This window comes from Molossus molossus, unplaced genomic scaffold (genome assembly GCF_014108415.1).
Source record: "Molossus molossus isolate mMolMol1 unplaced genomic scaffold, mMolMol1.p scaffold_m16_p_19, whole genome shotgun sequence".
Taxonomy (NCBI): domain Eukaryota; kingdom Metazoa; phylum Chordata; class Mammalia; order Chiroptera; family Molossidae; genus Molossus; species Molossus molossus.
Genome location: NW_023425354.1, coordinates 12755356 through 12767443, shown reverse-complemented (window position 1 = coordinate 12767443; position 12088 = coordinate 12755356). Strand labels below are relative to the sequence as shown.

The 12088-nt window shown below is 41.5% G+C and overlaps 1 protein-coding gene and 2 non-coding genes across 6 annotated transcripts in view; 2 read left to right on the top strand and 1 right to left on the bottom strand.

The window, feature by feature from the left end:
- Positions 1-3881: 3881 nt before the first annotated feature.
- On the top strand, positions 3882-3951 carry LOC118635140. The gene has a single exon (XR_004960478.1). It is a non-coding gene; the product is annotated as a small nucleolar RNA SNORD104 (small nucleolar RNA).
- Positions 3952-4142: 191 nt separating this feature from the next.
- On the top strand, positions 4143-4274 carry LOC118635165. The gene has a single exon (XR_004960498.1). It is a non-coding gene; the product is annotated as a small nucleolar RNA SNORA76 (small nucleolar RNA).
- Positions 4275-5159: 885 nt separating this feature from the next.
- TEX2 (testis expressed 2) overlaps positions 5160-12088 on the bottom strand; it is a 97511-nt gene continuing 90582 nt past the window's right edge. For 2 of the 4 annotated variants that reach the window (XM_036267953.1, XM_036267954.1), the window contains exons 10-12: positions 10386-10595; positions 8347-8467; positions 5160-6763 (exon numbers count right to left, since the gene is read on the bottom strand). In XM_036267953.1, the coding sequence (XP_036123846.1) occupies positions 6641-6763; positions 8347-8467; positions 10386-10595 (454 nt within the window). In that variant the 3' untranslated portion in view covers positions 5160-6640. Of the gene's footprint in view, positions 6764-8346; positions 8468-10385; positions 10596-12088 lie in introns of those variants that run through there. The other 2 variants (XM_036267956.1, XM_036267957.1) reach the window with 2 other exon arrangements.

The following is a 12088-nucleotide window of genomic DNA, read 5'->3' as shown; positions in this document are numbered from 1 at the left end:
CTGTTTAACTAAACCTTTCCTTATTTACCCCAGCTAGTTTGAATTGGGTTTCCATAACTTAAATCAAGAAACCCTGACTAAAACGCTGGCTCAGCATTTCCAAGAGCACCAAATCGACAAATGTATATGACTACACCTGGCCTATGGCTGATTATAATACCATGTTATACTCGCCATAATGGCAAACATATAAAGTCTGACAATAACAAGAATTGGTGAGGGTGTAGGAAAATGTAAGAGTGCAAATTAAAGCATCCATTTTGGAAAATAATGTCTTACTACCTAGAAAGTTGGAAATGTGCCTACCCTACCACACAGCAATTGTGCTTCTATGTACATACCCCAAAGGAACTTGTGTACACACAAGAATATTTGAAGCAGCTTTGTAATAGCTTGTAATAGTAAAAACTGGAGGCTATTTTAAACATCTAATATAAAGAGAATGTGTAAAATGCAGAATATTTGTGTACTGAAATGCCACACAGCAGTGAATCTGGTTGCATTACTATAATTATTGGTTGCATTACATGCAATAACATGAATGTCACCAATATTAAGCAATAAAAAGAGCAAGTCACAGAAAAATTTATACAGTATATTCTATTTCTATAAGGCTCAAAATCAAGCAAGACTAAATAATATATAAATATATGAAAAGTCCGGCCGGTGTGGCTCAGTGGTTGAGTGTCAACTCATGCATCAAGAGGTTTAAGTGTTGCATGCATCAACAGTTCACTCAGACAGTGGTTGAGTGTCGACTCATGCCGGTTCAATTCCCGGTCAGGACACATGCCCAGCTTATGGGCCCAATCCCCAGTGTGGGGCATGCAGGAGGCGGCCAACTGATGTTCTCTCTCATCGATGTTTCTATCTCTCTCTCCCTCTCACTTCCTCTCTTTCTAAAATCAATAAAGGAAAAAAAAAAAAAAAAACAAATATATGAAGAAAAACTGAAAAGTAAAACAAAACAAAACAAACTCAAAACTCAGGATAGTAGTTTTCTCTGAGGATAGAATCAGAAGGGATAAAAAGTTACCTTCAAAGTTACTGATGATGTCATTTTTCTTAAACTAAGTGGTAAGTATAGAAATATTCAATTATTATCTTCAAACCACACATATACTTTATATGTACTCTTGTATACAGAGATATTTCATAATTAAAAATAATTTTATTGACTTTTAGAGAGGGAGGAAGGGAGGGAGGGAGTTGGAGAGAGAGAGAGAGAAGGGCCACCTGGATCAGCTAGCTGCCTCCTGCATGCGCCCAACTGGGGACCAAACCTGCAACCCAGGCATGTGCCCTGACCAGGAGTCCAATCGGTGACCTTCCAGTGCATGGGACAATGCTCCATGCTCCAACCAACTAAACCACACTGGCCAGGGCCATAATAAAAATTTTAAGTGAATTTTTAAAAGGCAAACATCACATTGGGCTAAACACTATAATCCAACCATATACCTAACACAAAAGACATATTAAACAAAATAACATAGGTTAAAAATAAAGGGATGGGCAAAGTTATATCAGACAAACACAGACAAAAAAAGACACATAAAAAAGTTATCTAATGTAAGATAAATTAGGACTCAAAGCAAAAAACATAATAGTTTAGTGTGTTATTTCATACATAAATATATGTAATCCACGACAGAAATATTATCAGTCACAAACTATGAGATAAACATAGTAGCCTCAAAATGTACAAAGCAAATAATAATAGAAATAATCAAGGAAAATGTCTGAGGCATAATTTTATTTTTATTTTTTTAATTTTAAATTTCACACAGTAAAATAAAATATTTTGGGTGAACAGTTTTGACAAATGCATAAAGTTGTGTCACTACCACCACCACAATCAATATACAGAACAGTTCTATCACCCTTCAAAATGCCCTCCTGCTGCCCTTTGTAGTCAGATTACATCCCCTCCCACATTCCTGGGAACTCTTTTTATCTATTCTCCATCCTTATAGCTTGTCTTCTTTAGAATGTTATAGAAATGGAATTATACCATCTTTTAAGTCTGGCTCCTTTCACGAAGCATAATGCCTCTGAGATTCTTCCAAGTGTTGCATGCATCAACAGTTCATTCTATTTTATTGCCGAGTAGCACTCAATTGTATGGATACACCACAATCGCTTACCATCCTTAACATTTGCCCAGTAAAGGACTTTTGCGTTGTTCATTGTGGAGTGAAAGGATTATGAATAATGTTATAAACATTTGTGTACAGGATTTTGTGTGAACATAAAATTTCATTTCTCTTGGATAAAAACCTAGGGACAGCTTAGTCATTTATATATGTAAGTGTGTGTTTAAAAGAAACTGTCCAATTTCTTTTCCAAAATGGTTGTACTATTTTGTTCCCAAATAGTAATGGAGCAAAGTTGATGCTTTGCATTTTCAAGTGTTTGGTATTTGAAGCATAATCTTAACACCTCACTATCAATCAGTGAGAGTGCATACGCTCACAATCAAGTAAAAAATAGAGATATGGACAATATAATTACAACACAACTAAAGCTGAGTTGATAAATATTTCATGTCAATATTTGTACATGATAATGAAAACATCTTCATTTCAAAAATCTGTAGAACATATAAAAATAGATATTCTAGGCCACAAAAATTTTTAATACATTTCCCAATGTAGACACTGTGCCACAACGTAATAAATGTTGAAGTTAATAACAAAAGTTTAAATTGCAGTAAAAATAATTGCACATAAGTTATAAAACACTTGCCAAAATAATTATTGCTTTGAATCAAAAAGAAATTTTTAAGTTTAACTAAAGACTATGTGATAATAAAAATAAGAGCCCCATTCAACTACAAAGTCATAGGTTGAGATGTTTTCATCATTACAAAAATCCTAAGGAAAACATATGATTGAAATGAAGATAACCAGAAATTGTGACTGTTTACTGTTCTTTTTCCCAGTAAATCAAGCTCTTAGAAGGTAAGGTCATACAGTAGTCCTATAATCCACTGGTGAATAGTGCGCCTGCCTCAGTATGAGCTCAATACTTGGAATCACTTTTAGCTTTCCCAGCGTTAGCCCTTCTCTCCCTTGGGCTTCCACAGTAGGCTGCTATTTTAGCATTTATTAAAGTATTGCAATCACATAAGTTTTCAACATCACACCAGTCCTTTAAAAACAAATATTTCTTTAACACTCAGAATGCGCCAGGAGATGGAGATTAATTCACTTAATCATCACAACTTTTTCTGGACACAGTTTTTCAGAAATTGAGGCTCAGACACGTTAAGGGATCAAGGTCACAGAGCGAATTCATCACACTGTCAGGATCTGGTTGCACACAGTTCTCTCACACACAAGCTCTTTCTACAGGAAGGTTACTGTGAATTCGGAGGTAACGTTTGTCACCCTTGGATCCTCAGCTCCTAACCGAGCTCCTGACACAGAATATCTCAAACAAATTAGACATTACTTGCGTTCTGTTGTTCGTAAAGTTTTCTTTTGAGGATGGTAGAGAGATGTGCTAATTAGAAGGCCGTGACCGAGATGCGGAAAGAAGACCAGAAGAACTTTAGACACAGCATTACTCTCGGTCTCTCCTAGCCTCCCATCTCCATGGTTGGCTTGTAACCCCTCTATATTCTGGAGGACTCAGCGAGCATGACCAATCATTAGGCCACTTTCCAGGCACGTGGCCGGAAGTTTGGCTTGCTATTGGTTAATAATGGTAAGGCCCGCCCAACCACCTCCTGTCGGCTCCTTTAAGTAGAACCCGTGAGCAGTCCTCCGCCTTTTGGCAGCTGTGAAGATGGGGAGGTGAGGTGGTCTATGGCGCGGGCTATGGCGCGTTTGCACCGGGTGTTCGGGACTCTGGAGCTGGGTGGAGACGGGTGGCCAGCGGTGATGACATATCAATCAAAGCACGTGTTAGACTGCTGACAAGGGTGATGCGAATTGTAGTCTGAGCCTGGCCGTCGCGGGGCGGCGAGGAGGAAACGGGCCAACGCAGGGACACCCGCTTACTCACCGCTCTCATTGCAGATTCCGGCTGGGCCGAGGACGTCGGATCTCACTGTCCTCCCAGCGCGTCGACCCTCCCCAGAAGGCATTCAATAAAATGGTTTGATCCTAGCGCTGGTGTCGGTGTTTTCTTGTGACGCGCTGCCTTTGAGCCCCCGCTGCGCCTGCGCGTGGCGCCGGGGGTCAGGCTGCAGCGCCAGAGCACGTGCAAGCGCATAACTGGGGCCGACGGCTCCCCGCCGGTGGCCCTTTTAACCGCTGGCGACAGGCACCGCGCCGCCGGGGACGGGCTTTCGGGGGTTATGACCGACCCAGCCCTTAGCAAAGGTTGAAATGCCCTACGGAGAGGGCGGGGATCCTGTAGGCTCTGCTACCTAGTGCCCCGCACATTTCCTGTATTGGCTCTTTTTCCTTGGTGATAAGTGAGAGACGTATCTTCATGACCGCGGTGTGGATGGTTGTTGAGAAGGGAGACGTGGCTAAGGTGTAGCTGCGACCTTTTTACAAAAAAAAGGACCCGTTAGGGCCAACTGCTTATTTGGATACCGTGGCCAAGCGTTGGGCAAATGCATGTGTGGGTTAGCCTAAACTGCCTACGTGAGATGGTAGATTTTATGTATTACTGGGCACACAAATAATTGCACTCAAACCTTGGCAGTCCAGATTCCAGGCGATACACAGCCTCACCTGGGCTTAGATTTAATGTGTACAGGGAAGCACAAGTACAGTGTAAGCTGCTTTGGCAACTGGAAGGGGGCCCATGGAACAGAACTACTAGGCAATACAGTTCAGGATTGACCCCCTCAGATCAAAGGTGGGTGAGAAGAATAGCACCTAGCTCCTGTCAGGTGTGAGGGACTACCTGGGATCCTTAAGAATGCTGGTCTAGCCCTGGCCGGTTTGGCTCAGCCTTTAGAGCATTGACCTGGGGTCTAGAGAGACCGGGTTTGGTTCCCACTAAGGGCATGTACCTCGGTTGCAGTTTGTCCCCAGCCCTGGTTGTGTTGTGTTGTGTGGGTGGCAGCCACTTGATGTGTCCCTTTCACGTTGATGTTTCTCTCCCTCTTTATCTGGACAAAAAAAATGGAAAAATGCCCTCGGGTGAGGACAGAAAAAAAATTCTGGTCTTATGATCACCCAGGAAACTGAAGTTGCTATTGGCAGCTGAGGGCCCAAGTGCCCTGTACCCACTGTTTACTCTGTCCCTATTTAAACCGGATTTAGTAGAAATAACTGAGATGCTTTTATCTAGTATTTGACATTTATTCTGTGAAACAAGGCAAGCGATTGTAAATCCCCACATTACTACTTAAGTGCAATAGGGTACAGTCGTGTAATCTCTACACAGTGCATCTAGTCCTTCGCCTTTAGTTATTGCACAAATTATAAAGACCAGTGAACAAGACATGCGGACTGACTGGCAAACTAGCTTACACAATGAGAAATTAGAACAGCACACCAACGGGAATGGTCAAATTTAAGTCAAATGGTTTAATGGTGCCATTAATCAAATAAGGGTTCAAATATTTTTTAATATATTAATTTCTTCAAAGTCATGTTCAGGCAAGGTGCTGTTTTAAAAAATCACTATTAGCTTAGTACACATGTAAATTATCAAAAGTTACGCAAGGTAATTTTGATGTTGAACGCAGCTTTAAACAAATCATTTTAAATGTACTTCTCAAAGCAAATTATACAATTAGACAGGGCCTCCACACTTGTAAACGAAACGTTCTGACACAAATGCACAAATCAAAGTTGGCAACGTTGAAGAAATGTCACATTAATTCTGAGATAAATGTAGTGTCTGCAGTTGAGTAGACTTTTGGTCTTGACTCTTGTGATGATAGCTGTTCAGTTTGGGCCATCAGAAAAACTGCCCACAGAACATCCAGAACCAATTAAAGTTTCCTGGAGCACACTAGAGAAGACTGATCAGGTCATGGTGTGGAGTTTGACATTTTCACATATGCTCATGTTAGGAAACCATTTGGAATTAGAACCAGGTGATTGTATGATTGTATCTCATTGGTAAAGGCTTGGGATGGTTTGATCATGTATCCATGTATGTACTATGGCTACTTGCTTCCAAGACACACAGTTTAATATGAAGGAAAGTAAGTTGCTATGCATACCTCTTTATCACCAATGAAACAGTTTACAAAATTCCATTCCCCACCCTCCACATGTTACCACACTGACATTCTCAGGATGTGGAGGGCTGCATCACATACAAACTAGGGGTGAGAAAATGTTCCATTTGTGCTCTGGCTGCCTGAGGAAAAGCTTTGGAGTTGAGGCAAGGGGAAGGAAGCCTTCCAGCTGTAGCTTTGCTCTTAATGTGCTCTTTTGCTGCCACAAAAACTGGTAGACAAAAAAAGAGCCATGGTGTGAGTCAGGTAACCTCTGGATCCACCATGATTCTTCCAATCTCTTCTGAGTCGAAGCTTTGCAGTAGGCAATCCAGACACTGGTTGCTGGACACGTGGAATGACACCTCACAGTGGAATGGGCACTGGCAGGCAGAGGGCAGAAGCTGTGGCAAGAGGAAAGGCTTGTGCTACAGCACAGACGGCAGCCGAAAACCCCGCACCTGGAGCTAGATCTCAATACTGGCAACGTCAGGTCTTCACCCATCACAGCTGGTCAGCAGCCTCCACAAGGGGGTCTTTCAGGAGGCAGGAAGTGGAGCGGGGGTCCATGGCTGAGTGCATTATAGGGATATAAATATCATCCATATTTGGCATGACAAAAACTTTCTGTAGGAAGAAAGAACAGCCATGTGGAAAGAGGCTTTGTTTTCAAAGGATGCCATCCTCACTATTCTGATACTGTAGGCTATAGACAGATTTTCAAAATAAAGATGAAAGAACTCCCTATATGTTCTAAACTGCCCTATTTAGAAACAGTTGAACAATCATGTCAGTGTGTGAACATGAACCCAAACGCCAGCCCTGAAGGCAGATTTCATGTACATATAATAAAATTATTCATAAATTGGCAAATGGACTTGATATTAAGAAAATTGGCCTAAGCTGCTCATAACATTTCTGAATTACTAGGTCCAGAAGACATTCTAAACGAATTTATCCATTTAAATCTAGCAACAAAATGTACACTTAAAAAACAAAAAGAAACAGAACCAGACCAAAAAATCCTATTATAATGAAGACCCAAAGGATAATCAGTGATTGATAGTAATGGTGTTTTGCCTCTTTATGAACTAGTCTTACATAAATGAGTTTTGGCAATGCATTCAATCTTGAGTAGCGCTCTTCCAAAAGCATAAGTGAAAACAAAAACAGGTGGTTCTGGGAGAATGTAGCAGTTACCCTTCAACTTCCCAATTTGCCTCAAAAATACCAGGCACCAACCTCTGCCCCCTTGTCCCTTCTTTTGCTCCTTGTACCCCAATACCCCTAAAAAAAAAAAAAAAAAAGAAGATCTGCTCAAATTACTAACATACAGTCTAGGAGATAAAAAGTTTTTTAACTGAAGGCACTAGGTGTTTCCCATAGCTAGGTTCAAAACACTTTTCTATTTGGTGATAATAAATAAGCTTTCCAGAAACTGGTTTTCAGTTATATTTAATCTATAGCTTTTAAATAATAAAAATATAGTTTTCAAGGCTGTATCTCAAAACATACCACTGCAAAAATATCTGGGTCTTCTAAAGGTGAATTTCAATACAAAGTAAATTGCAAATCCATAAAACCTTGAAAAATAACTGCCTCAAATATCTGATTACAATTTGATAAAAATAGCTCGTCTCAGGGCCTGGGCTACACTGCTATTAACCCTTGGTGGCAGAGTGCAGCAGACAGGCTCGGAGAATGAGCTCTGGCTTAGGAATCAGTCTACCCTAGAAGATCACAGGGGAGGGACTGGCCTGGTGCATCTTTAGAATCCCAGGTCGGGGGTAGCTGTACGTGGGAGGGTTTTCATGAGAACTGAACAAACTGAGCAAGGTGTGTATCACACAGGGCAGGAGCAACTTCACTGACCATGAGTGCTATTAGCTGGTCAATTCCAGGGCCCACAAATCCAAAGATGGCCTGAGCAAGCAGAGGGCTTAACCTTTGCCAAGCCTACTAGTATAAGACTGTGCTCTTTGGCCCCCACCTTTTGGGTTTCCGTTTTGAAGACTACTTAACAGGGTGCTGTGGGTGAGTTTCAGTCTTTGAAGCTGCCTGAGACTTTACACCTGTTTGATCTTATGTGTACTTCCCTGGGATGAGGCTCCTCAGAGGAGGATCCTGACCCACATGGAGTTCAGAGCCTCTGTTCTCCACCCAGAGCCTTTAGCCTCGGTGTGAAATAGGAGATGACACTGCAGGTGTACCTGAAACTCTTGCTCCAGTTTCTTCTCTATCCAGTCTGTCACATGAACTAAAGTCACTTCTCTCTCTCCAAGTTTTGGCCGAGCTTTCAGCTCTACATACGGTGGCTTCCGGAAACCATACCTTTTAAAAACAGACGAGTAATAACCACATTTAAGAGCAAAGAAAGAAAGCAACAAATACCAACACACATTCCTCATTTACACAGGACTTCATCACTACTTAAACGTTCTTATTGTGATAATCCCCTCTAAAAATCATTCAGCACAGCAAGTATGAACTGTGAACTCTCTGTGTCCCTGCCCCATGTGTAGGGCTGTGATGATCTGAGAACAGTTTTGACAAACTGGGAAAGCCAGGAAGCCCCCAAGGAAAAGTCAGTGACCTGGGCTTCATTTTTCCTAAAATGGCAACAACCTTTTTGTTTCTATTTTTATAATAGTAGTATATACATATTATAAAACCCAAATATACAAGTGTAAAAGCTGAAAGTGAAAGTGCCTCTCTCTGCACCTTTCCCAAGATGGGACGGCTGAGAGAAGTGGTCCTCTTCCCCACACTCCTAATAGGCGCGTGTAAACAGAGAATGTTCTATAACCTGCATTTTCATTCCACCCTCCACACCACGCTTACTATGGCTTCTCGATGGAGCCGACTGGCGCACAGAGCTGTTGGGAATGGATCCAGATGAGACTGTGTGCTATCAACTATCTAAAAACTTCAATCTGTCATGGACCAATGTTTTCAAAATACAATAAAAATGTGAAATTGCTAGAAATATTTCTAAACATCCTCAAAATCTAGACTTCTCTTTGTAGACCATTAACAAATGGTTCAACATTTGAGCATTCACTGGGTAGCAATATCCTAGAGGCCTTCAATTTTATCTCCCATTGAGCAGTGGCATCTATAACTGATAAAGCTTAGAAAGGAAATAAATGTTACCAACTCTTAGTATTTTAAAACATTTTAAAATTAGGTGTGGTAGACTGTACAGAAGGGTATTAACTGGTCATTTTTGGATGGTAAGATTATAGGCCTTTTTTCCATTTTGTTCCAATGAAAATATTACATTAAAAAAAAAGAATCTTAAAATGTTATTTTTGCATTTTTACTGGGAAACACCAATAACATCATTAAATGATTAGTCAATTCAAAAAGCCTCTGCAGATCTTCCCTACGAACCCTTCTGAACATGAAGGACATGTACTACTAGCATGCTGGTTTCACTTCATGATAGAACAGAGCTGTATTTTTCATACCAGTGTAGTTTATGGTACACCACAAGGTCTCATACATTCTTGTATACACTTATGTGCATTTTATAGGATGTGGAATGTCAATTTTAAACTGAGATTCACAGATAGTTTTCCTCTGTAGGACCCATGAATAATTTATTTCAGTGATTCTCAATCCTGGCCAGGGTGCTAGTCTGGGAACAGCTTTGTCTTTAACAAGTCCCCATGTTAACTGTGATATACAGGTGGGCTGAGAACCACTGGTTCATTCAGTTACAACTCCTTGGATAGACTGCCTACCACAGTTCCCAAGTGCACATGCTCCTGCCTCCTAAACATGTAGGCCCAACCCAGGGAAGTCTTCCCTAACCGCCTGGGACTCTGCTGAATGTGTGATCCCCGTCGGTAAAGTGGGGGTAACAATGGCACCTATCTCCACAGGATGCTGTGAGGACTGACCCGGTGAAGCAGCTACACCCCTGGCCAGGCAGAGGAGAGCTCTACAAATGGCAGCTGTTCTTACTGGTGGAAAGAGTTGGCTCTAGAGAGGACAAAGATCAAGAATAGAAGCAGCTCATCCCATCAACTTCACTTAATGACTTTAACTCTTACTAACATGTGAAGATGAATCTTTAAATGTGAATTAACCATTCACAGAAGAAAGTAGGTTCCATAAAAAACATCTGAAAGTGCTTCTGCCCGAGAACAGGTACTTTCCATAATGTCAAGGATAAGCAGGCTGGGATTTTTATGGTCATGCAACAAGGGAAATCACAGCTGTCCTGGAGGGCCCCTTTACATACCATATTCGGTCAGTTGGGGGAGGTGGAATGTTGACCGTCAAGGTTCCTCTACATTCCTGTACTTCTACAGTGAGCAGCAGGGGTGTATTGGAGACTTCTTCTATCTTCTTCTTAATGAACTCTGTCTCTGTTGCTTTTTGGAAATATTTTGACTTGGTAATTTTATCAACAAACCTCATAATCTTACTTGTTCGATGACCTCCAACATACCTTTCAATGAAGAACACAAATGGGTGTTAATATAAACTTCGCTCCTCCACAAATGAAAACTTTGTGGTTCTTTGTTCACTTTATTTTTTTATTTTTTAAATAAATTTTTTTTCTTTATTGATTTTAGAAAGAGAGGAAAGGAGAGGGAGAGGGAGAAAGAGATAGAAACAGCAATGAGAGAGAACATCGATTGGCCACCTCTTACATGCCCCCCACTGGGGATCAGGCCCACAATCTGGGCATGTGCCCTGACCAGGAATCGAACCTGCAACCTTTTGGTGCATGGGTCAATGCTCAACCACTGAGCCACACTGGCTGGGCTTTGTTCACTTTAACTGAGACCAGAGTTTCTCAGCTGCAGCACCGCTGACATTCTGGACTGGGTAATTATTTACTGTGGGGATTGTCCTGTACACTGTAAATGTTTAGCAGCACTGCTGTTCTCTACTGTATCATTAGCACATTCTCCTCAGTCATGACAATAAAAAAATGTCCGTCAGGCCCTGGCTGGTTTGGCTCAGCGGTAGAGTGTCAGCCCACAGACCAAAGAGTCGCAGGTTCAATTCTGGTCAAGGGCATGTGCCTTGGTTGCAGTTTGATCCCCAGCCCTGGTCGGGGTCGTGCAGGAGGCAGCCAGTTGCTATGTCTCTCTCACATCAATGTTTCTCCCCCCACACTCCCCCATCTGAAAAATCAATGGAAAAATATCCTTGGGTGAGGATTTTTTAAAAAAAAGGTCGCCCTGGCCGGTTTTGTTCAGTGGTCAGAGCGTTGGCCTGTGGTCCAGAGAGACCCGGGTTCGGTTCCCGCTAAGGGCATGTACCTTGGTTGCAGTTTGTCCCCAGCCCTGGGTGGTCGTGAGGGTGGCAGCCACTCGATGTGTCCCTTTCACATCGATGTTTCTCTCTCTCTAAAGAAAAAAATTTAAAAAATAAAAATAAAAAAAGGTCATCAGACATTGTTAAATGTCCTCTGGGTGCAAAATAATCCCCAATTGAAAACTACTACTTTAGACAAGGTGGAAAGATCACACGGAGCTGAGTCATGACAATGGAGGGTCACATAAAATTCTCATAGGGCAAACTGAGAAGGCATCTCATGTTTATAACATGCAAATACTGACTATAAATCCAGTGTCTTCTTAGAGGAATCTCATCATCTCTAGATGGCACTAAGAATCATACTTCATCAATAGGGACACAAAATATAATTTTTTACTGACCACATTTTGGGTGCTATCATACCAACTTTGAACAACTACTTTTTAAAGGGCTTAGGAACTTCTGAAGGAAAATGCTGCATCAAGCTGACGTGCTAGCAGGCCAAGAAAGCAAACTTTTGTATCCAGTCAATCTGCCATCAGACTGCCCTAAGAGAGGGTAGTTGCTTTTCACAGTCCATGACAGTTCCAGAGGTCAGGAGTAGTATGTCCATGTGTGTAGAGATAAGCAAGCATTCCTAAGGTCAAGTGGGTAGGATTTATTTACTTATGT